The sequence below is a fragment of the Diaphorina citri genome, unplaced genomic scaffold (assembly GCF_000475195.1).
Source record: "Diaphorina citri unplaced genomic scaffold, Diaci psyllid genome assembly version 1.1 scaffold1456, whole genome shotgun sequence".
Classification (NCBI taxonomy): domain Eukaryota; kingdom Metazoa; phylum Arthropoda; class Insecta; order Hemiptera; family Psyllidae; genus Diaphorina; species Diaphorina citri.
The window spans coordinates 18266-44643 of NW_007378882.1; the positions used below are offsets into that span (position 1 = coordinate 18266).

The window sequence follows — 26378 nt, forward strand, 5'->3', positions numbered from 1 at the left end:
TTACACATCTCTGGTCTTACCTCTTGCACCTCGTCACAAAAGAAAGCCATAACTTGTTGCGTGTTTATAGCTCCGAGTACAGCGAGCCAAAAGTTTAATAGGCGATGGCCTTTAGCGAAAGTTTTTATTGAACTTCTCTCGAGGCGGAAATAGGTCTCGAGAACATACTTGATCTAAAGTTTCAAACTGTGCTTGTATTGAGGCTGTGGTATGGAGACATTTTGAAATACCTTTGGGCAGGCCTGATGAAAAAGGGGGGCTCTGTCCTGAGTCTGGAGATCTAGAGGCTTCCGGGCCCACAAAGTGAGTTTAAACTCCGTTTAAGTTTAAATCTCGATTTAAGCAATCTGATTGGTTAAAATTTTTGAAATTAAAAAAAAAAAAATAGATTGCTTAATCCAAGAGTGAAACTTAAGCCGAGTTTAACTAATTGAAATAGTTTGCGAAACTTGGCAAAAAGTGAAAACCAATACAACACAATACAACCTACAAGTACCTATGTGTAAAAAGCAGTCTTAACACTATGTTGTCGATTGAAATCGACTGAGATCAGTTCATAGTTAACAACTCTTTTTTTAAAAATTCAACTTTCTATTAAACTCTTTTTCAAAATCCTTACTACTTAAGACGCTCACCTGGTAATCAGGAGGGCTTAGGTTCAATCCCGGCCGAGGTATGGAATTTTATCCTCAATATTGTTTAGGTACGAATTTGACCACAATAATAGTAGTAGCCCATTGCTGCTGGGGTAACGGCGAAGGGCCCCTTTAGTTCTATTTGAGCAGTACAAATAAAACAAACACTATTGTTATTATACAAATTGATTTTCAGTCAATGTCTATTTCGACATAATGTAGACATACTTCATAGACAGGTGTACATAAATGACAACATGATTTTGCAGAAAGTGTTCACAGCAAACTACATAGAAGGTGTAATGACAACATGATTTTGCAGACAACTTGAAGGTGGTGATCGAGCGATGCTGAATCAGGAGTCTAGACAAAATTGTCGTAAAACTAACACCCATTACCTAACATCATAAGCATCCTATTCCCATAAAACACGGCCAACCTAGACATCTTATTATTGTCAGTTAGTCTGTGTTATTATTATGAAAGTCAGGTATGCGAAGGACACTAAATTTCTAGCAGGTGTACCTATTACTAATTCCTATAATTATGTCCTTACAAATTATGAGTTACTAGATGTATTATTGTTGTGATTATTTTTAGGTGTCTAGATACTCCATCTATAGACCTATACTATATATATACTCCATCATCTTTAGATTCTAGAAGGTAGGTACTTGAAAGTTGAAAGCCCCCGATTTCTAGTCGGAAAGGTGTTGGCCGTGTTGTTAACTATTTTGACCTCTGTATTAATGGCTCAATTAGGTTTCCAACCTTTTACTTTCAGCGGTTCCAGATGAGTTATCTCCTTAATTTCTCAAGAAACTCATCTCCAAACTAAGTAGCTACCTACTTTAATAGATTAGCGATCAGTGGCGGTATTACCAGTGTAAGAAGATGATTGAACTATGGAAATTGATTTGAAAGGAGGCATTTATGAAACTGTGATATTCACAAAAGCTGTGAAAGAGTTCTGCTTTACCACAAATAATTTGAGATTTGATTGATTTTCCTTAAAGTTGGAAGTTAAAGTGACTCGTTTATAAGTTTTGTCTAACATAAATCCAAGTCGTCGATGTATTGTTTAACATCTCATGTTTTGTCGAAGAACTCTCAATTGTTTTGACATAATCAGTTGTATTCTCACTTGTACATAATTATATGACTTGTACATAATAATTATATGACCGTAATTAATTTAATAACACCTTGTTATAACACGAAGAGAGGTACACATAACAATCGTTTATGAATTATTATCGCTTTTTTAGTACCCATATTTAATGATTTACATCCATACTTATGTGTATGGTGTACTATGTTTTATACCTTGAAGTGTTAAAACTGAGGGGAGAGAGAGAGGAGAGAGAGAAAGGAGAGAGAGAGATACCTGAAGATTGATATTTTTAGAGATCCCAAAACTTACATATTCAGAAATTGTCAGAACCGTCCTGCAACCCACATCTTATGAAGTTCACTTGTATTAGTGCATGGAGACGTCAAAACTCCATTAGCTATTGGATTTTGTTAGTGGAGATGTCAAGACTCCCTTAAACACATCCCTTAAGGGAGCTTTTTCGCGGAGACGCCAAAACTCCGTTTTTTTACCAGTATTGGCACTCACACACATTCATGTTTGAATTCGTTAGTGGAGATGTCAATTTTCCATTGTAAAAATCCGTATCAATATTGTTCAGAGATACAAACATAGGTACGTCTACATACCTACTCAGTGTTTATGGCATGCAGTTGTTAGTGGAGACGCCAAAACTCCATTCTAGAACACTCATACATATCAAAGAATCTATAGATCAATACGAGTATGTAATTATCTACATACCTATAACGCTATTTAACCTTTGAATTTGATAGTGGAGATGTTAAAACTTCATTTTCGCATGTCGTTCAAAATTAGTGAAATTTTGAACTCTTTTTTGTCATGTTTCCCAATAGACATTTTAATTTTAACAAATCAATGTTTTCGTTAAAAATGTGCTAACTCAGGTCTTGTCCCATTGATTCTATCGCAAGCTATACCCAACACGAGGAGGGGCTCTGTATTCAAAACATTAGAACAATAAATTAACGCGGACGTATGCTCTAGCTAGAGCATGAGAACCGGACTGATCATATTATAATGAGATTTTCCATTGTAAGAATTCATAATATTGTTCAGAAATACAAAAATACAAAGGTATGTTCCTACTCAGTGTTTAAGGCATGCAGTTGTTCGTGGAGATGCCAAAACTCCATTCTAGAATACCTACTTAATAAATAATCATACCATAGAATGATACATCAATACCTACGATTAATACGAATAATTAACTAGGTATAACGCTATAACTTTTGAATTCGTTAGTGGAAATGTTAAAACTTCATTTTCAGTTTCACATGTCGATGTCGGCATTTTAACAAATCAATGTTTTCATTTAAGGGTCCCAATGCTAAACCAGGCCCTGTCCCATTCATCCTATCGTACGTCCAAGCTATACCCAACATGAGGAGGGGTTCTGTATTCAAAACATTAGAACAATAAATTAACGCGGACGTATGCTCTAGCTAGAGCATGAGAACCGGACTGATCATATTATAATGAGAGAAAGCTAAAGCCGCTAAAACAACAACAACAACAACAACAACCGTGTACCTATTTATTGTGTGAACCATCAATTTCAGAAATAAGAAAAACGTGGGTCGCCCCGAATCGGCTTTTTGGGATTTGCGGCTCCCAAAGGTAAGGTTAGTAGCCTCCCCTGCTATATATATATGTACCCGAGTTTAAAGTCACTTTGTGGACCCCGGCCTTAGTAATTTCAGACTGGCTCAATAATTTCGACCGAAACCAAGTTTCGTGCTTTTTAAAATGTGTATGTAGCTATTTCGGTTCTTGCTTTTTGGAAAAAAAGGGGCTTGTAAGTTGCAAGTCACCAAAGTTTAGCCAGCACAACCGAAATTGGCTGAGGATTTCGTGCACTCAGATCCTGATGTAATGTACTGAACAGTCCTGGACTCCTGGCTGTCCCAGTCCATTTGTCCCTCCCTCGTTGACAATTTCTGTTTTCGGCCCTGCAGTAACATTACACTTTAGCACAATAGACTTCATTTATCTGAGACTGAATTGAGCTTTATGAGACCGGCCCTTGTGTGACTCCATTCAAATTGAATAATCTAACTTATGGAATGGTATAAAACTTAATGGAAAAGTTAGATAAAAAACATGTATAAGAATAAAAAGTTAAACAAATCAGCTGTTTCAGAACCGGTCAACTTATTATCTCGAACATTGGATGAATTGTATTCTGATTGGTTCTGGTAGTTAAGTGACCACTGGGGTTACCATGGGTCATAGTTCGAGACCAGTGGATTAGTTCTGACGTTTTCCAGGTTTTAGCAGACATTTTGTGAGAACCATGTGTTCAGCGGGATTTATCTCAATCGACCCGAGCTCTTTTTGTGTAACTAGCTGTGAGTAAGCCTGTCTAACTAGCTACCTAAATTCCTAGTTACAACCACGAACCACTTATGTCCGACTAGTCATTACAGTTCACAATCATATTATTATTAGATTGAAGTTACACACTAAGTGAGAACCAAGTGTTCAGCGGGATTTATCTCAACCGATCTGAGTGTTTTTTGTGTAACTACGTGTAAGTATGTAAGGGCCTAACTAGCTACCTACATTCCTAGTTACAACCACGAACCACTTATGTCCGACTAGTCATTACAGTTCACAATCATATTATTATTAGATTGAAGTTACACACTAAACTTGGACAAGCAGTGTTTTCAGACGAAGTGTCAAATCTATCCGAAGTGGCAAATAGTTCAAATATTTCACTAAGTAATCTAACTCACCCTACTATGTATATTGTATTTTTGTCTGCCCACTAAGTAATCTAACTTACCCTATTATTTTTGTCTGTTTCCAGGTCTATGTGAAGTGGAAACCGGACAATCCAACATTATCCTGGATATCCAAGAAAGTAAAGGCTCTGGTAAGTGTCATTTATTTTTGTTCTCCCTTGCGGAACACTTCTGTAACGAAATAAAAATGTTCAAATATTTCACTAAGTAATCTAACTCACCCCTCACCCTACTATGTATATTGTATTTTTGTCTGTCCACTAAGTAATCTAACTCACCCTACTATGTATACATATTGTATTTTTGTCTGTCCACTAAGTAATCTAACGTACCCGATTATTTTTGTCTGATTCCAGGTCTATGTGAAGTGGAAACCGGGCAATCCAACATTATCCTGGATATCCAAGAAAGTAAAGGTTCTGGTAAGTGTCATTTATTTTTGTTCTCCCTTGCGGAACACTTCTGTAGAAACGGAGTTCCACAGGTACTTAGGTGGGCAGTTTCTTATGGCCACTTAGCCACTTGGAATTAGAACTGTGAAGTTGTAAAGTGCTGGCCTAAGCCATAACATACTGTTTTGGGCCATAAAACACGCCATAATCGACAATAACTCACATGAGGGGGCTAAGAATATGTTTGACAGGTGGGTTATCTGTCAGTTACCAATGTGTTTTTTCGCAAGAAGTTTAATAAAGGGAACTGCTAGGGTCTTACCGTCCCGAAAGCGAAGAGAGCAGGAGGACAGGATGGGAGAAAGCCAACCGTTCCGAGAATGAACCTCATCTGTTGATAAAATCCGCCTCGGGTGGGAATCGAACCCGCAACCTAGCGCTACCTTCCACGCTAACTAGGCCGGCCAACATCACATAAAGAAATTTTCAAGAATCCCCAGTTTCTCGAGGACCTAATGTAAGACGACTACGTGAACAAGGCTACTTGTTCTGCGGCGTATAAAGCCACACTGCCTCGACAACATAGATTTACCTTGTCGATTGACGGCCGGTCATTTGTATCATGCAAATGATTGATTCCGTGACTGGCTGTTGCGGGGCCCACTCAGCCTCGTGAAAATGAGTAGCTATGACATATAAATGCGCATAGCGACCGGTGCCAGCATGGTATAGGTAAACATTGGATTTTAGGATTATTGAGAGCACCAAAGTTGTGACATAATAACACAAAGAAACTGCATTTACACTTATTTATAAATATAGGTTCATACGTACCTAGATATAGGTGCATATAGGTAAGTAAATATATAAGATGAAATAATTATGTTCCAAAGTTCGAACCTCTTTAGCGAGATTAATCAATTTCTAATTTATCTGCTCAACATCTTATCGATATCTATTCGACATCTAATCCCATCTTAATCTACTCCGCCTCTTTGGGATCCGCCAAAGATTTTCTGATCTCTCGATGTAATTTGAGCGGAAGAAATTTATCGACCTCGTGTTTTTCAATCAGTGAACGCATTAGGACACCAGAGGTTCGACAGGTTCACCAAAAACTCAATTTAAACTGAAACAAGTTCACTTTATCAAGCACCTGGGCGGACGTTATACTGGGTAATACATCTCGAACTTTTAGAAATTTGAGAGAAAAGATTGGCTCTCTAATAAGAAACAAACAATGTTTCCATATAAAGTAGCCTCCCTGGCCGAATGGGTATCACACTAGGCTTGCACGCCGGAGTTCCCGGGTTCGATTCCTGGCGGGGTCGAAGTTTTTTCGGCTCTGTGGGAACCAATCGGGGTGCACTCAGCCTCGTGAGGACAATTGAGTAGCTAATTTAATCGAGTAGCGATCAGTGGCGGGACTTTTAAACATAAAAGATTGATGAATGAGAGTCAACAGTAAAGAAGGCACTTAGTAATGCTGTGATGTCCACAAAAGTTGTGAAGAAGCTCTCCGGTTTACGACAAATAATAAAATTATTCATGTGTAAGAAGGAAAAAAAATGAGTGTTTCACCGACGGTTTTGTTTCGTAACAATGAAACAACTGTTACATTAGACGCGTGTGGTCTGTGCCGTATTATGCCCATCACTTAGTATCGGCGAGAAGAGACACAATACTTCCCATTTAGGTGCTATCTACCAGTATTGGCACTCACACACATTCATGTTTGAATTTGTTAGTGGAGATGTCAATTTTCCATTGTAAGAATTCATAATATTGTTCAGAAATACAAAAATACAAAGGTAATAATTATGTTCCTACTCAGTGTTTAAGGCATGCAGTTGTTAGTGGAGATGCCAAAACTCCATTCTAGAATACTCATACACATCATAGAATCTATACCTATATCAATACGAGTAATTATCTACAAACCTATAACGCTATTTAACCTTTGAATTTGTTAGTGGAGATGTTAAAACTTCATTTTCGCATGTCGTTCAAAATTAGTGAAATTTTGAACTCTTTTTTGTCATGTTTCCCAATAGACATTTTAATTTTAACAAATCAATGTTTTCGTTAAAAATGTGCTAACTCAGGTCTTGTCCCATTGATTCTATCGCAAGCTATACCCAACACGAGGAGGGGCTCTGTATTCAAAACATTAGAACAATAAATTAACGCGGACGTATGCTCTAGCTAGAGCATGAGAACCGGACTGATCATATTATAATGAGCCCGTGTTAAAGCTCTACAAGACAGGCACCAGTAGGTCTCTGTACAGAACTCAGTGGATAGGAGTGCCCTGGTAATGCCCTGAGCTTTATATACAAGGTGTCTTGTACATTGTTCCTACACTGTGAGAGCAAAGCGCACAGAGCATGGAGAAGGTAGAGGGGAGGGACGACAGTGGGAAGTGACGAATTTAAACCTTATTGAGCTGAGGACAACAAAGATCCAACAGAGTAGTTTTGGAGAAGGTAGAGGGGAGGGACGACAGTGGGAAGTGACGAATTTAAACCTTATTGAGCTGAGGACAACAAAGATCCAACAGAGTAGTCCATTTTCCAGTTGTACCGAACTCTGTCTGAAAGCAGACATAAGGGTTAGGTCACTTGGGCAGTAGATAATCCCCTAGGCATGTGTTGGACCTTCCACATTCCACAATTAAAAGTAAAATATGTAGGTTATTAGGGACCTATTGGTATAGGCCTATAGGGAAATATGCATATAAGCCAGGATAATTGGACGAATTCTATGAAAGACAGGGGATTATCTACTGCCCAAGTGTCCTAACCCTTATGTCTGCTTTCAGACAGAGTTCGGTACAACTGGAAAATGGACTGCTCTGTTGGATCTTTGTTGTCCTCAGCTCAATAAGGTTTAAATTCGTCACTTCCCACTGTCGTCCCTTCCCTCTACCTTCTCCATGCTCTATGCGCTTTGCTCTCACAGTGTAGGAACAATGTACAAGACACCTTGTATATAAAGCTCAGGGCATTACCAGGGCACGAGACATAAGGGTTAGGACACTTGGGCGGTAGATAATTCCCTAGGCACGTCGTCTATTGGACCTTCCACATTCAAAAGTACAATATGTAGGTAGTAGTTACCTTTAGGGAAACAGGAATAATCTCACATGCGCGAGGATCATTGAACAAAATCTATGAAAGAAGGGCCATTTTTCAGTAGAAAACAGTACAGAAGAAGAATCTTTATTAGACCTCCCTCATTTGGCTATGCAAATTGCTAATCTTGATTTATTTACACACCTGTGACCTGTGATGTGTTGAAATTATCATGCTGATTGGTTTATTGACATCAGTGTAGGTACCCCAAAGACCAACAGTGTAGACCAACGACCATCTGGTGACATCTATGAAAGAAGGGCCATTTTTCAATAGAAAACACTACAGAAGATAGGTCCCCTCTTTCATAGACTTCCTTGCTAGTTATGCAAATTGCTAATTTTGATTTATTTACACACCTGTGATGCGTTGAAATTATCATGCTGATTGGTTTATTGACATCAGTGTAGGTACCCCAAAGACCAACAGTGTAGACCAACGACCATCTGGTGACATGAATGCGGTTTTACCTGAACTATCCGGATGTTAGATGTCCTGATGTTATCAGTTCTGATAGCAATGAAACCATTGGTAACCCCATGACCTGGGCAATTGACCTGTGATGACGTCATGGTCTATGCATATCGCGTCGAGTAAACATTGCATCGATTTTTTGGTCCATATTCCTACTGATCTTGTCCCTACTTCCTACTGAATGATGTGTTGAAATTATCATGCTAATTGGTTTATTGACATCAGTGTAGGTACCAGAGACCAACAGTGTAGACCAACGACCATCTGGTGACATGAATGCGGTTTTACCTGAACCATCCGGATGTTAGAGATGTCGTGATGGTATCAGTTCTGATAGCAATGTAACCATTGGTAACCCCATGACCTGTGCAATTGACCTGTGATGACGTCATGATCTATGCACGTCGCGTCAAGTAAACATTGCATCGATTTTTTGGTCACATATTCCTATGGATCTTGTCCCTACTTCCTAACTGAGTTGGCCACTTGTTCCTACTAATAAATAAATAAATAAAGCACTGTTTCTAGTATAAATTTTATACCAATATCAAAATGAAGTCTGCGAAAAATTGGTTAATAGGTGAGATTTTTGCTCCTAAGAACTATTTTTACAAAAACATATCTGTTTCTTCTAAGAACAGACATTGCTCATTGTCTCATAGCTCTGTTCATAAAGTTAGAACTACACTGTAAACTCGAGTTTCAATGACTTCGGAATTTGAATTTTATTATTACATCTCAATTTTTAGAAGCTCGAAACTCGAGTATCCGATTCCCATCACATTGAAATTGTTTCACAATGATTAATCTGTATTTAAACTTTTCGAAACCTTGGGTAGGTTGGTAGTATCACGACTTAGAAAATATGAATAATTAAATTTAAACACCCGTTTTCCTAAAAGTCATCATCATCATCAGTGTAGTGTAGTTGTTGTACCTACCTTGCTGCCCTAGACTAAAAAAAGAGTAGAGAGGAGAGCGCATAGTACATCAAGGTTGGTACTTTATTGAACTGCAGCTGCATTAAACGCATGTGGTCTGTGTCGTAGCATGCCCATCCCGTAGTATGCCTCTCATCAGATGGGCGAGAAGAGACACAATACTTCACACATTTAGTTAAGTTATGATGAGAGATAGAGGAGGATGACTGTAAACTGTTGGAAGTAAAGAGATCCTGATAGATGGTGACCTTTTTGTTGGAAAATTTAATATGGGTACCTCATCATCTTGTAACTTGAGTAGATACGAGTACCTAATGCGAGTACCTAGTGAACAGAACTGAAGATTTTGTCTGCGATTTTGGTAACCATAGAATTCAGTACTTCCTTCTACTCTGACTTATTTATGTATCTTCCATTCTTATCACGAAATTTTGACTTGGTTATTACCACCTCTATGCAAGAGACGAGACAAGAGCTAAATTGTTTGATCAAATCGTTCAGTGTCTTCACATTCATTACTGACATAATTCCTTTGTTTGTTTTCCAGAATTGGATCAAGAGACTTCACCGCCTGAACTTCCAATATTTGGAGATCCAGATACGGACATAGTTCTATAGGACCGCCTTATGTAGGTACCTATGATGTACTTACTTAATTTTGACATGCTTATTTCTTAATCCCCAAAAAAATACCACATCGTGTCATAATCAATAACAGGTTTGTAGTACTTCAAAGACAATATAAAACTACTTGGCATACATAGGTAATAGCCTAACAAAAGATATCAAATATTCGTGCTTTGATCTCCTCCCATCAAAGTCTCCTAGACTCCTAGCAGTCCTAAGTTCTAAGTACTGATCTGCCAGACTGCCACGAACTTTGCAAAGTTCCGCATCGTGAGGTTCAAATGACACAATGACCCGGGACATAATATGAACCAGATCTTATTCTTTAATTCAATAGAAAAAAAATGTTACATTTTAATCATTACAAAGAACTCGACTTAAAAAATGTCTACCTAATCCAATGTAAAAAAAAAGTTTAATGTCTAGTAATTCAATATGAAAAAACAAAGTTAGAGTATAATCATTAGAGATTAGAGAGGTATACACGGATCTCGACTTTTTCGAGCATAAAATTGTCTTGTAATGAGGAGATAATAACGACGACCAGTAGGTTGTAAAACGAGTTATGAAACCATGATCCAACCTGAGGTCTGTCAGTAGAAATAGAGGTTATTTATACTGCTCGAACTCGAATAGGACATTAGGACTGAAGAGTTCTTTTGTAGGTACTCGTAATATTATTGGATTGACTGTATGAAAACCGTTAGAAAAGCGTAAAGGTGTGCCCCAACATAATCGACGCCGTCGATGGCGACGTCGACTGAAACCGTACATTACCTCGACAACATAGATTCACCTCTTCACCTCGTCGTCTTCAATCAAGTACTGCTAATATTGGTGTGGTCAAATTCTCAACCTTCCTATATTGAGTATAAAATTCCATACCTCGGTTGGGATTGAACCCACGCCCTCCTGTTTACCAGGCGAGCGTCTTGACCACACTACTTACACTCGTATTTGGTCTGTCAGTAGAAATGGAGGTTATTTATACTGCTCGAACTCGAATAGGACTGAAGAGTTTTATTTATTTTAATTTATTATGGTGCGTCAACACAAAATTTAATGTTATATATACCAGGGACTGAAGAGTTCTTTTGTAGGTACTCGTAATATTATTGGATTGACTGTATGAAAACCGTTAGAAAAGCGTAAAGGTGTGCCCCAACAGATTTCAAAGCAGTAATGTAGGTATTTCTAGACTTTTAATCAGGTAGAACATAAAGAAAAAGTCTGGCTTGTTCACTGCTGAAGAAAGTCAATCTACTCGACCTATTAGAAAAGAAATTTAGTAAATATTGATCCTAATCCACGTACATTATATCCTGCAAACTGTACATGAAATATGTGCGCCTATCTTATTGAAGTAAAAGTAGAAGGCAGAGAAAAAAATCTTGGCACTAGACCGGACAAAAGCTTTTAAGACCTTTAGTATTTCTAGACTTTTAATCAGGTAGAACATAAAGAAAAAGTCTGGCTTGTTCACTGCTGAAGAAAGTCGATCTACTCGACCTATTAGAAAAGAAATTTAGTAAATATTGATCCTAATCCACGTACATTATATCCTGCAAACTATACATGAAATATGTGCGCCTATCTTATTGAAGTAAAAGTAGAAGGCAGAGAAAAAAATCTTGGCACTGTAGAACATAAAAAGTCTGGCTTGTTCACTGCTAAAGAAAGTCGATCTACTCGACCTATTAGAAAAGAAATTTAGTAAATATTGATCCTAATCCACGTTACATTATATCCTGCAAACTATACATGAAATATGTGCGCCTATCTTATTGAAGTAAAAGTAGAAGGCAGAGAAAAAAAATCTTGGCACTAGACCGGACAAAAGCTTTTAATTCTCGATAGATACACGTCCACCACACCTCTGCTCGTAAACCAGGGTATAGGTCGGTGTTTTTCGTCAGCCTCTCAATCAGCCCTAACTATGGTGATTGCTTTGGGCTGACATTTGGCTTTGGCTACTGGCTACAAAACAATTTAATGTCAAAAAACTCCCCTAATAATCTTTCCCTCGTCTGTTCACAGCTCACACCGCTGGGTTCGACCATCTTCAAGAATCTGCGCGCAGTGGATGCCGATGCCGGGGTCAACGGATTGGTCGAATATTTCATCGTGCCATCTCAGTACATTTAATGGTCTAGATTTCTAGACTAACTCTACACCAAATTCCTTCCAAGTTTTTGAACTTACAGATTCGGACACAATACCTATGCACCAAACCCATAAATCATAATGTCTTCGTTGCTCTCTTTCTTTTTACATTTTTGTAAGACTCTTTCTAAGTCGTTCTCTCTCTCTCCCTCTCTCTCTCTCTCTCTCTCTCTCTCTCTCTCTCTCTCATTCACTCGTGTTGTTCCAACTGAATCTCTCTCTTTCTTTCATTCATGTTGTTCCTATTAAATACCCAAAAAATGAACAACTGATCCGGATTAAGGACTATTTATCAATGTGGATGGAGGAATCTGGAGGATCCTGCAGGATTTAGTTCGATTCCAACGAAGCCTCAAAATTACGAATTTGGAAAAAAAAAAACACTTTAATTTATTTTTCGATTTGAATTCTCTCGGTTTTTGGAGTTCCTATATCTTAATTCACAACTTGGGCAAAGGTGAAGGTTTGGTCTCAGCATGAGTATGGTTTTTATTATGAACGGTGTATGGCCACTTAGCCACTTGGAATTAGAACTGTGAAGTTGTAAAGTGCTGGGCTAAGCCATAACATACTGTTTTGGGCCATAAAACACGCCATAATCGACAATAACTCACATGAGGGGGCTAAGAATATGTTTGACAGGTGGGTTATCTGTCAGTTACCTATGTGTTTTTTCGCAAGAAGTTTAATAAAGGGAACTGCTAAGGTCTTACCGTCCCGAAAGCGAAGAGAGCAGGAGGACAGGATGGGAGAACGCCAGCCGTTCCGAGAAAGAACCTCATCTGTTGATAAAATCCGCCTCGGGTGGGAATCGAACCCACGACCTAGCGCTACCTTCCAAGCTATCTAGGCCGGCCAACATCACAAAAAGAAATTTTCAAGAATCCCCAGTTTCTCGAGGACCTAATGTAAGACTACGTGAACTACGTGAACAAGGCTACTTGTTCTGCGGCGTATAAAGCCACACTGCCTCGACAACATAGATTTACCTTGTCGATTGACGGCCGGTTGACGATGTTTGCACACACCTTAATATCTCTCGGTAGAGCGGTCAAATTGGTCATTTTTTTCGACTTGGCGGAGCGGAGCACTACCGGGCTCCTTAATTCCTTCTCGATGTTATCTTCATTCCGTGTTCGATATAACGATACCACGACGATGTTTGCACACACCTTAATATCTCTCGGTAGAGCGGTCAAATTGGTCATGTTTTTCGACTTGGCGGAGCGGAGCACTACCGGGCTCCTTAATTCCTTCTCGATGTTATCTTCATTCCGTGTTCGATATAACGATACCAGAACACGACTTGGCTTTCTGATCTGAACGCGGTGTCATTGTGATCGAGGTGTCATCTATCAAGTTCTGACGTCCAGAATCCAAACCAGTTCTGTTGACCAGGGTATCACCGTATCCTAAACAAGTGTAACTAGATCTAATGGGTGTCTAGTTGGCTTTCAACTATTATTGTTGTTTACTCGTGGCAAAAACTTCCTAATGAGGCTGACATGGAAGCCCACAGGGTGATGTGTTGGGACCGCAGCCTTTCCAAGATCAGTAGATCGTTCCCCCGCGCTTAACTTTCAACTAACTGGTTCCAATCACTTGAAATGAAGAAATAAAACAATAAACACGTACATAATGATCTAACTTTGCGAACTTTTTTCTCGACTTTGAGGTTGTTTTCTCGAGTTAACGGTATACATTTCTCATAGACATGAGACAGTTATGCGCTTTTATAGCTTTTTAAATGAAAAAACTGCCCATTTCAAAGGGAAAGGTACATAATTATGTTCATTAACACTGTAGGGGTTTTTGAGGCTTACAATACTTCATGAGCAGGTACCTAATTCCTATAACTCACCTTATTTATACTGCCAGCTAATACTAAATAGTCCCCTTAGGCCTTGTCTTCAGTCTTCACAACTTTACAGTACCGAGCTTAGTGTGTTGTCTCTAGTCTGGTACCACTTCCGGATTGACTGCGGATACCTCTGATCAGTATTTCTCATCTTCTCTTCTTCACTGAAACATAAAAGTAAAATTCTATGGTTGTTACTCTTCCTAGGTCAAGCTAATTATTTACAAATAATGTAGGTTTAGTGAGATCTAGCTTAACTGCTTTTTTACTACCTTTATTTCATTAATCTCGAGTAGCTCGACATCCAGAAGCAAAATTTGATTTACAATCACAGTTTTGTGAAGTATAAAATATCGCAGATGCATATAGTCTTTCAGGTAAGTGCGCACGCGCAGAGATTAGGCCGATTAGGGTGTGTCCACACATAGTCGACGGCCGTCGATCGATGTGAATTTATTGTGAATCGACGTATGGACGGTCGATCGACGGCAGGTCGACTATGTTTGGACACACCTTTAGGGGTCCCATTCACGAAGTACTTCAAGTCCCCAATGTGCACTACATGCGCAATAAAAGATTAAAACCGATATGACATACCGGTGATCTCGTTTTTCTGTACCTCTAGTCACTCGAGTCTGGTGTAAAGTTCCTCGTGGAATGGGCCCAAGGATTCAGTTGGTAATAAGGGTTAGGTATTAAGTACCTGGTAACATTTGCAGCAAGTAGGTACCTACTTGTGTAAGTATAAGGTACCTATACTTTTCATAGACAACTATCATAGCTCATAAAGATCTAAGACAAACGTAGATAAATAATAAGCTTGATCTTGAGCTAGGCACACGAGTACGTTCTATTTTTGATTCCAATTATCTGGTGAGTGATTGAATTATGTACTCTCAGGTAAGAGAGATTAGAGAGGTTTCATACGTTGGTGGTTCTCAGCATCATGATTAGTAATTGGCATCGACCTGTTCCTCATTTGCATAAACTTTCAAGTCTATTAGGTAGAGTACAAAATCTCGAGATTTGACAATATCAGATTCCTTTGTTGTTTGTTTTATTAGGAGCAAGTTCTTTGTTCATTTGCATGAACAATGGCCAGACGATTCCCATTGATTTTTGATTACAGAACTCAATGAGTTCAGCGTATTTCTCTCTTTTTGTTAATTGGCAAGCTGGTTGTGTTGTTTTTACGGAGACTGTGTTTTTCAAACGCTTCAAACGCTCCGTGCATCTTGTCTGAATTTATCGGTTTTGCTTTGGTTTCTTGTTAATTTATTCCTTGTTGGCTTTGGTAGAAGGATGGTGACCAAATTTATTTGACACTGCATGTCCTCAATCCTGGTACCAACATGTTTGCGTTTACATTCCAGCTATGGAGACTAAGTTTTGTAACTTCAAACGCTCCGTGCATCTTGTCTGAATTTATCGGTTTTGCTTTGGTTTCTTGTTAATTTATTCCTTTTTGGCTTTGGTAGAAGGATGGTGACCAAATTTATTTGACACTGCATGTCCTCAATCCTGGTACCAACATGTTTGCGTTTACATTCCAGGTTTGTTTTATTAGGAGCAAGTTCTTTGTTCATTTGCATGAACAATGGCCAGACGATTCCCATTGATTTTTGATTACAGAGCTCAATGAGTCTTGGTCTCTTTTTGTTAATTGGCAACCTGGTTGTGTTGTTTTTACGGAGACTGTGTTTTGTAACTTCAAACGCTCCGTGCATCTTGTCTGAATTTATCGGTTTTGCTTTGGTTTCTTGTTAATTTATTACTTGTTGGCTTTGGTAGAAGGATGGTGACCAAATTTATTTGACACTGCATGTCCTCAATCCTGGTACCTACATGTTTGCGTTTACATTCCCTAGCATCCCACGATGGTCTCTTTGAATAGGTTATGGGTATCTTTGATATTTTCAATTTTATGATTCAAAAGATCAGACAAGACTTATGGAAGTTGATCATAAAATGTTTCCATAATACTGCATGTTGTTGCTCTGGTTCTAGTAAGTGATTCAAGTCGGGGTGGGAATACATTCCAGCATCCCACAATGGTCTCTTTGAATAGGTTACCTATGGGTATCTTTGATATTTTCAATTTTATGATCCAAAAGATCAGACCAGACTTATGGAAGTTGATCATAAAATGTTTCCATAATACTGCATGTTGTTGCTCTGGTTCTAGTAAGTGATTCAAGTCAGGGTGGGAAATCATTGCCACAGGCCACAGGATATCTTACTCTCTCCTTAACCTTCATTATAAAGCTGTCAAGATGTCTGTTTCAATTCTTGCACCTCCTCCATGTTCATATGCTGTAATATCCATATCAACTTCTCTCTACATCCTTGATGTGCAAAATTGAAAACTTTATAGCCCAATAAAATAATGGTTCATAGGTGTGGCGGGTATGAAAAAAATATTGTGAATAGCAACCAGTTTGCGAAATGGAAACAGCAAACTGAACAAGTTGAAACCTATAATATTTTTTAATTAAATTAAAATAAGGCAGTATTGAAAACACTGTGAAGAGTTGATTCAATAATAGGAATTATGGAGATACATCCTCTGAATTAATCGATTTCTTGTAATGCTATAATAGAAGGATTTTCAAATGTTCTGTTAATTACAATGAATGTTGTATTAGGTATCTCATCAAACCATCTATTTCTTGTACCTAATGCTATAATAGAAGGATTTTCAAATGTTCTGTTAATTACAATGAATGTTGTATTAGGTATCTCATCAAACCATATCGAAACAAAATAAAATGGAAACGTAAATAGTTGTAATGACCATACAAATAGTTAGGTAATTCAACACAATTATAATTATATTTTTTGTTCGAATGAATTTTAATTATTGTACTGATTTTGCGGATATGTATAAGAATGGAGCATTTTTTGATCAAGGTCAAGCTATATTTTTAAGTTTTCTGTCAGGAAGCATCAGCTAGGCTAGTGAAGTCCAAGAATTTGCTGCATCCATCTAACTTCCAGTCAATATTGTCTACATCCATGATAACTTTGTGGTTACTTATTTCTTTGGATCACATCTTTACGTGTCTGTTCTTTCTTCATCTATGTCCATGTGTCTAGTCTCTACTCCTATCATATAGTTTCTTACTTCTCATCTATGTGTGCAGTTGTGTCATCAGACGATAGGTCAGGCGTGCCCGGAGGAAGTTGTACGTGATTTATAAAGCGTCTTCAGAACATTTCCACAGGCCTCAAGGCTCTCCATAATTCAAACTGATCAACAAATGTTTCTACAGTGACATTGCTCGGAGCACTTGTAGTCACAATCACACCATTAACAAGTTCTGTGAATTATGAGTTCCAGCCTTGAATGTGGTGAAATTATCATGAAGATTGGTTTATTGACATCAGTGTAGGTATACCCCAAAGACGAAGAGTGTAGATTAGCGACCAACAATGTAGACCAACGACCAGCAGTTGAGACCAACAATCATCAGTTGAGACCAAAGACCAACAGTGTAGACCAACGACCATCCGGTGACATGAATGCGGTTTTATCTGAACCATCCGGATGTTAGAGATGTCGTGATGGTATCAGTTCTGATAGCAATGAAACCATTGGAAACCCCATGACCTGTGCAATTGACCTGTGATGACGTCATGGTCTATGCACGTCACGTAGAGTAAACATTGCATCGAATTTTTGGTCCATATTCCTACTGATCTTGTCCCTACTTCCTACTGAATTGGCCACTTGTTCCTACTAAAAAATAAATAAATAAAGCACTGTTTCTAGGATAAATTTTATACCAATTTCACACCTATGATACAACTCCATCCCTAGGCAATTCAACCGCCAGTGTGGACTCCGTCATGGACCTGTTAAACAAATTAGAACTATTCCCGAAACAAAATAAAATGGAAGCGTAAATAGTTGTAATGACCATACAAAATATACAAATAGTTAATTCAACACAATTATAATTATAATTTTTGTTCGAATGAATTTTAATTATTGTACTGATTTTGCGGATATGTATAAGAATGGAGCATTTTTTGATCAAGGTTATGCTCCATTTCAAGTTTTCTGATAGGAAGCATATCAGCTAGACTAGTGAATTTGCTTCGTCCATCTAACTTCCAGTCAATATTGTCTACATCCATGACAACTCTGTGGTTACTTATTTCTTTGGATCACATCTTTACGTGTCTGTTCTTTCTTCATCTAAGTCCATGTGTCTAGTCTCTACTCCTATCATATAGTTTCTTCTATTCTCATCTATGTGTGCAGTTGTGTCATCAGACGATAGGTCAGGCCTGCCCGGAGGAAGTAGTACGTGATTTATAAAGCGTCTTCAGAACATTTCCACAGGCCTCAAGGCTCTCCATAATTCAAACTGATCAGCAAATGTTTCTACAGTGACATTGCTCGGAGCACTTGTAGTCACAATCACACCATTAACAAGTTCTGTGAATTATGAGTTCCAGCCTTGAACGATTTAAAAATAGTGCACACCAAACAAAGGCAATATAGGACTGGAAATTAATGGGGAAAATAAATCCGGCTTGCGGGCAATGACTGTTGTGTGTTAGAAACAATTAGTGCCCAGGCGAGCTTGTATGTTTAATTACAACACATAGGTTTCTAGTTTCTAGTCAGGATTTGGGATTTTATTTTATTTTTATTAGTAGGTAGGTAGGTACTGTAGTTTAAGTTATGATGAGAGATAGAGGAGGATGACTGTAAACTGTTGGAAGTAAAATTTTTATTAGTAAGTAGGTAGGTACTGTAGTTTAAGTTATGATGAGAGATAGAGGAAGATGACTGTAAACTGTTGGAAGTAAAGAGATCCTGATAGATGGTGACCTTTTTGTTGGAAAATTTAATATGGGTACCTCATCATCTTGAAAGCTTAACCAATCTTCTAGGGCTGTTTGTCCCTACACCTAAGCCTCGGATTGGGCTTTTTGTATGAGAAGGTGCGTCCACACATATGTATTCGATGTCGACTAAAACCGTCCACACTGCCTCGACAACATGGATTGACCTCGTCGATCGACGGCCGTCGACTATGTGTGGACGCAGCTTTAGATCCCGCGGTACATACTCTATTTCTTCTGATCATGAAAGTGTTAATCTTCTAGAGTTCTAGACTGAGGACAATTAAACATCGATCCATCAAATCTAGACATTAGAATTTAGCTGAGCCAATGACAGTGTTAGATATGTCTTTGTGACTCTCACTGTTGTTACACGGATTGGGTAATCTTTTGCCTTGAGCTGGACCTAATGTCATTTAATCCGTGACCACAAATATCTTGGCAATTGAGCTTGTAATTCAGTATAAGTATTGTGGGTACCTTTCTTGTGTGGGTTTACTTTCTGATACTCAATATTATCATTAGAGGTGGATAGGTATAGATATAGATCATAGACGTATGAAATTCAGTCCAATTTCAAGGTAGCTATTTCATAAATATTATTCCTAATTATGTCAGAATTACCTAATATGTATCAGAAAGATCTGAAGTTATACTATCCTCATTTAGAGGTTTTTGGACGGGCAGTGATTGTTTACAAGCTGGGTGATCGGATGCGAATTCAGGGACTCAAAATAGTTTGCTATGCCAATAAGAATTTTCTCAGCCCAACATACAAGGGATAATAGGACCGCGGGTTTACTTTCTGATACTCAATATTATCATTAGAGGTGGATAGGTATAGATTATAGACGTATAAAATTCAGTCCAATTTCAAGGTAGCTATTTCATAAATATTATTCCTAATTAAGTCAGAATTACCTAATATGTATCAGAAAGATCTGAAGTTATACTATCCTCATTTAGAGGTTTTTGGACGGTCAGTGATTGTTTACAAGCTGGGTGATCGGATGCGAATTCAGGGACTCAAAATAGTTTGCTATACCATTACGGATTTTCTCAGCCCCATAAGGGTGGAGCCTTTTATATGGATATGGAAGTATGTAGGAGGGCAATGCAATACAAATAAAAATGGTCGCTTGGACGCGGCACACAAGGGATAATAGAATAGAATAGAATAGAATAGAATATACCTTGTTTATCCTGCTGGGACAGGACTGAAAAGTCCCTTTTTCCCCGCAGTCTAACCAAGGTCTTATATATTTGATACATTATGGGGGGTATATTTTACAAAAACACCCTTATTAATTAAAAAAAAAAAGGTGATAACAGTAATAAATAGGACCGCCTTATGCAGCTACTTACTTTTTGATTATTAATTAAGTATCGATATGCTTATTCCCCAAAAAATACCACTTCGTGGCATAGTTAATATCAAATTTGAAGTACTTTGAAGTAGAAGACAATATAAAACTACTTGGCATACATAACAGCTGAACAAAAGATATCAAATACTCGTGCTTTGATCTCCTCCCATCAAAGTCTCTTAGACTCCTAGCAGTCCTAAGTTCCAAGTACTGATCTGCCAGACTGCCACGAACTTTGCAAAGTTCCGCATCGTGAGGTTCAAATGACACAATGACCCGGGACATAATATGAAGGACAGACAGACAGACTGACTGACAGACAGACAGACACCGAAGCGAATACAATAGTCCGTCCACTATACCTTTTATTATTAGTAATAATAAAGGAGGACGGACTAAAAAATCAGGAAAAATCTCTTTATTTCCTCCATGTAAAATAGTGTAAAGGCGTGGCAATAAAAATTCAAATGGGCAACATTAGCACTTCGCTTGATTCACGTCGGAAATTGAACTTCGGTCATAAGGCTGGACTTGTGTTTTACAGTTTTATTGTCCAACATTGTCTTGATATTAAAAACCCATTTTACGACCAATCGCGTCATTATTTTTATTGATCTTAAAACCATACAGAATTATAGGTACATAGCATAAATACATTAAAAGGTAGATAACTAGGTAAATACATAAAACAATCTGTGTGTTACATGAGAATGATACCTCCAATGGATACGGGTTTGTTTATTAAGTTGTAATAAAGAGGAAATGTGACTAGCATGCAGGTATAAAAAAAAATCATGAACGCCGCAGGCAAAATCTTGATGGCAGTCGATTTTTATTTTGTTAACATGTCTATTCTGTGTGAGTTCTGATTTGAACTAAAGTGTAGCATTTACCCTAAAGTCTTGTAGTCTGACATGGAGGCTGAATGGAGCAGTGGTCAATTTCCAGTGGTCAGTTTTCCAAAAGGAAAATTCACCGTAAGTGCCATCCTTTACAGTGTTGCAGTGTTGTGATACTCATCTTGTTCTTTTCCTTATACGAGGTCGGTGTTACGTGTCTGCCTTTTCCAGTCAGCTCTGTTTTGAGTTTGCTCTCGGGTCAGTCCCTTTTCACGCAGATACCCATTTATACCTACGGTTTATCCATTGCATCTTTGGTCCTCCTCTCTACAAGTGACGACTAGGTAGGTTCAAACGTAAGAATTATGGTTGACCAAATCCCAGCGGCCTCTCCGCATAGGTCTGAAGGGGTCGTCGACCATTAACTTCTTTCTAATTATACGCCTAACATGGGGATTTCGTTCCAAATGATTTATCGTTGATTAAATTTGGCTGACATAAAGATTGCCCTCCCATTCTGCTAATGATTGTCTGTGACAGGCGTTGGGCATCAGAACTACAAAGAGCTTGGAACTTTTGCCTCTCTTCCAATTTCAAGGTCTTGGAATTCTTATTCCAGCAGTTCTGGGTTTGGGAATCTGAGAGTGCACGGCATGAGGCAGTGTACCAAGCCAAGTTCCATAGCTTTCACTCGAAACTCTATTCCTTTTCACTCTGTATGTATAGATTCACAATAGGTAACTACATAGAATAGAATAGATTATTGTTTATTGCATTCATCAATATGGTGTATACCTCCTGTCAAGGTGTCATGTCCAACATCTTCTCCATGTCTTCTGTATTAGCTCAGTCATACCCTTAGGTTCTCTGCAGCAATATCTGCCAAGATAAATGCTAAAAGATGTATGTCTGCCGCGAGCACTACCTTTACATTCTTCACTTGGAATACTTAGATCGTCTTTCCTTATTATAAAGAAAAAAGTTTGATCGCCAGCATAAATCATACGAGGTTACTGCTTTTTTTTCTAGCTTGAATCTCGCTGTTCCTAGGTCTAGGCTGGAGTAATGTGTGTACCTTATTAGATAAAAGTCTGGTTTATTTGTGTTGGTTGATCATAAATCCATGGCCTACAGTGGAAGATAGCGATCGGATCACGGGCTAAAGGTAATCCGAGCATATTTGAATGAAGAATATAAAACAAACAGAAATGAAGCAAACTTAGCAAAACCAGTTTATTTTTACAGCAGTACCTAACAGATAGTAGTTATCAATTTATTTGAGCTTTTTCTGAATTAGTTACAAGTAATTCTATATTTTTGTATGAAATAGGTAGGTATTTTACTGCAGTAAAATGTAAAATAATACTTACCTACCTACTCTCGTTTTTTCTGTTCTGATATTCTATCTTGCTGTAATAAGCAATGTTCCATACTCAGTGTTCAGGGCATTATGTGTGGTAGTGACAAGAGCTTACAGTTTTGTGGTTTCACAGATAGTAGTTATCAATTTATTTGAGCTTTTTCTGAATTAGTTACAAGTAATTCTATATTTTTGTATGAAATAAGTAGGTATTTTACTGCAGTAAAATGTAAAATAATACTTACCTACCTATACTCTCGTTTTTTTTCTGTTCTGATATTCTATCTTGCTATAATAAGCAATGTTCCATACTCAGTGTTCAGGGCATTATGTGTGGTAGTGACAAGAGCTTACAGTTTTGTGGTTTCCATATGCAACTTTAACTTGCCTAGGTAAATTTATTTATTTTTTCATCTAATCAATGCAAGGAATACTTTGATTAGTCTGAATACTGCGTCTGTTGCGTACTGGGGCCCGGCCTCCTAATAGGTAATATCTGCTTAATTGCCCTCGGCCTTGGAGGCTCCATAACTAAACGCCCAACTTGGATGTCTCAATGGAAAAAAAAAAATCTGGTGTGAACATCACACGACTTTCCTTATCCTATTGAATGGTGCTTATTTGGGTGTTCTGTTGTAACATTTACATTAAATTTAATCTTAGACTGAAAACTTGATCCGTTTTCAATTTATTATTGAGAAAGAGAATTCTCTCTTGGGTGTGCTTACCACAATTTTCAAGCTGAATACTGTTCCAATTAGCTCACGGGTACCTCCACTAGATCCTATAAGGCAATGAGTTTTGATATTTTCGATAGTAGTTAGTAATTAGATATCAAGTTTGGTTGGAAATACTGCACCTTGCATCAAACACCTCCAGGTATATCTCGGTAATTTCAATGTTAGATCATAATGATATGCCCCATGTGTAATTCCCTTCATTTGTTTTAACATTGAAGTTTCAAGTGTTGGGAGTATTCGTACTTGTATTTGCTTTTCTTACCTCCAGCATCATATTATTATCATTATCTGAATTGGGTCGAACTTTGGACCCATTCACTGTAACATTTTTCATGGTGATCCATGATATGTCGGTAGGATGATTGACGTAGATTCCTGATTTCATTGAAACCTGGTTAGTAGAAAGAGCATACCTTCTATGAGAATTTCAAACCCCATGATTCAAATATTATCGAACAAGTACCGGCAAGATCGTTATTGCATTGCGAACTTCCTCTGTCGATATCGCAGGTATTCCTAGACTGACACTTGTGGTTTCTACAGAACTCGTCAGTGCATCCAGTGAGTCTACCTATGTATGCTCATACCAGTTTCCACTCCGGCTTCTATTGTTGTCTCTTGTTGCCTGAGAATTTCTTTTCGATTTATGAGATCATGTCTCGCTGCAAACGTTGACCGGTCATAAAATTAATGTTTGTCTTGGCCGAGATGACAGTGATCAGTGCAACTTGAAAACAAAGACATGTGGCAAATTCCTTGCACACATTCGCACAGGCAGGAAAGGTTGAAGTTTAGCAATGCGAGACTTGATTTCCAAGTGCTCTGGAGTGATGTTTTCGAAGACAAGAGTATCGGTTTTACTTATGCCCTGGCCCTGGATTCTGGAAAACGATAGATTCAGGAACAGCATGCTAAATGATACAATATCCGGTCCAGAGCTCCAAATACAGATACTTTCGAGTGAAAGGTAACCACTGTACACTGGGCGAGGATTACGCCTGAAACATTTTCAAAGACCTGACTGATACACCTGATCAGGTCCGCCTGTCAGGTCTACCTAATAGTGTTGTGTGTGCTCATCAGGTATCAGGTAGACCTGACAGGCGGACCCGATCAGGTGTACTTGTCAGGTCTCTGGCCTTAGAGCTCTTATTTTGTGACTAAGTTCTCATATAAACGAGCATCCAATTTTATTCCTCGGCTGGGATAGAGCCCCCGCCCTCCTTTTTACCAGGTGAGCGCCTTGACCCCTACACCACGGAGGCAGGTGCACCGTTATTTCTTTTTGCACTTCTACACTGTGCAGTTGTGCACCGCTTGTCAAAAATCCTTCCGTTCTTGGGTAACTGGGCTGAGTCTATCAGTTATTGTCAATCAGTTAGTGCTTATTATACAGACCATGTTGACTGTGATCGGTATTATAGGTAACTATATTTACTATGGACCTAGGGATTGGTCGCCCATACTTGTCACTAGGTCTTTGCTCGGCTCACAGCGTGGGCTGGGATTATCAATCTGTGGTCAGTTCTTGCACTCTGGTCTTGTACAACAGGTCTTATGAATACACCGAGGTGTAAACCATTAATCCAAATCACCTGTGTCAACATTTGTCAGTTCACCACGCTTGTGTTTTCCGGAACTGTACCAGTCTTGGGAGGACGTTTTTTATAATAATAGTGCTTATTTATACTGCTCGCATGAAAAGTCCCTTTACAAAAGCAGTAGGGGGGGGAGGGGGGGGGTGCATGCCTTTGTTCCGGGTAAAAATCGGGAAATCCGTATTTTTTCACCATTTCGCTAGTTTGTACCGTATATGCCGAAAAAAAAGTTGGCAACCCTACTAGGAGTATGTAAGAAGGTTGACTACTGAAGCATGGTCGACTATTGAAACATACTTACATCCCGTCCTAATCCTGTGAACGTCAAATTTTTGTCCGCTTTCCACACAAGTGTTTATTGTTCTTAAGCTGAACTTTTCCGAACTAACTTTACTTGCCCATCTCTGTTCACAGCTCACGTGCACCGTCAAAGTGTCGAACAGGAAGCGCACCATCCCGGTCATTGTAAGGGTGTCCGATGTCAATGATAATGCGCCGCGATTTCTCAACACCCCGTATGAAACCACTGTATCTGAGGTAAGAATAAAATAGAATATACTTAGGTACCTCCCATGGTGTAGTGGTCACTGCGCTCGCCTTTCAAGCGGGAGACCTGGGTTCGAATCTCGGCGGGGTCAAAAAATTTGTATCATGCAAATGATTGATTCCGTGACTGGCTGTTGCGGGATCCACTCAGTCTCAAATTTTTTTTGGTGTTTGGTAATAGTAGAAGTGGAAAACTTGTCATCTCCACCAAAATAAGACCTTAAGTGACATTTGCTCTCTCTCTCTCCTTTAGATTGGCTATCTGGTCGTAACTGAGACTGATAAAAACAGATGGTATATCATTTCTCACCATCTCAGTCTTTGTCTCTTTTCCACCTTGACCTCAAAGTAGAAATGTACCTACGTTTATCCCTCTCTAATGACTATCATTAGGTACCTATACCATTATCATGACTACTTTTTGCCTTCCACATTTAACCTTTTATATCTCTTTATCTCCCTAATGCTCTAACGTAGATATCTAAACGTTGTCTAAGCTGTGTCCACACATTCGTAAAAGCTTAACCAATCTTCTAGGGCTGTTTGTCCCTACACCTAAGCCTCGGATTGGGCTTTTTGTATGAGAAGGTGCGTCCACACATATGTATTCGATGTCGACTAAAACCGTCCACACTGCCTCGACAACATGGATTCACCTCGTCGATCGACGCCGTGAATCAATACGTGTGGACTATCGCAGATTTTATTGTCTCCACTCAACGTAATGGTTTTTGTCCAACTGCAAAAGAAGGTCAAGACGACTGCTAGTGCTTTTTTCATTAACATTTCTCTGTCAGACGGCACTCAATATGCCAGTGGTCCCGTTACTCAAGTCAGAAGGCCAGTTCACCTTTCTATGAGCAAACCGATAACAATTACGCACTTGGAAATCATTAGTTGAACCATTTAAAAAATATGACTGTAGAATCAGAAGATAACAAACGACTGGTATTGTATGTGCGTTAAGCTTTGTCCTTACCACA

General features: G+C 38.6%; 1 protein-coding gene across 1 annotated transcript in view; it reads left to right on the forward strand.

Annotated features, from left to right (window-relative positions):
• LOC103515988 (cadherin-99C-like) overlaps positions 1–26378 on the forward strand; it is a 38220-nt gene that overhangs the window by 3079 nt on the left and 8763 nt on the right. The window contains exons 3-8 of the mRNA XM_017446885.1: positions 1292–1301; positions 4565–4630; positions 9988–10049; positions 12105–12176; positions 14385–14465; positions 25264–25386. Coding sequence (XP_017302374.1) covers positions 1292–1301; positions 4565–4630; positions 9988–10049; positions 12105–12176; positions 14385–14465; positions 25264–25386 — 414 coding nt within the window. The remainder of the gene's footprint in view (positions 1–1291; positions 1302–4564; positions 4631–9987; positions 10050–12104; positions 12177–14384; positions 14466–25263; positions 25387–26378) is intronic.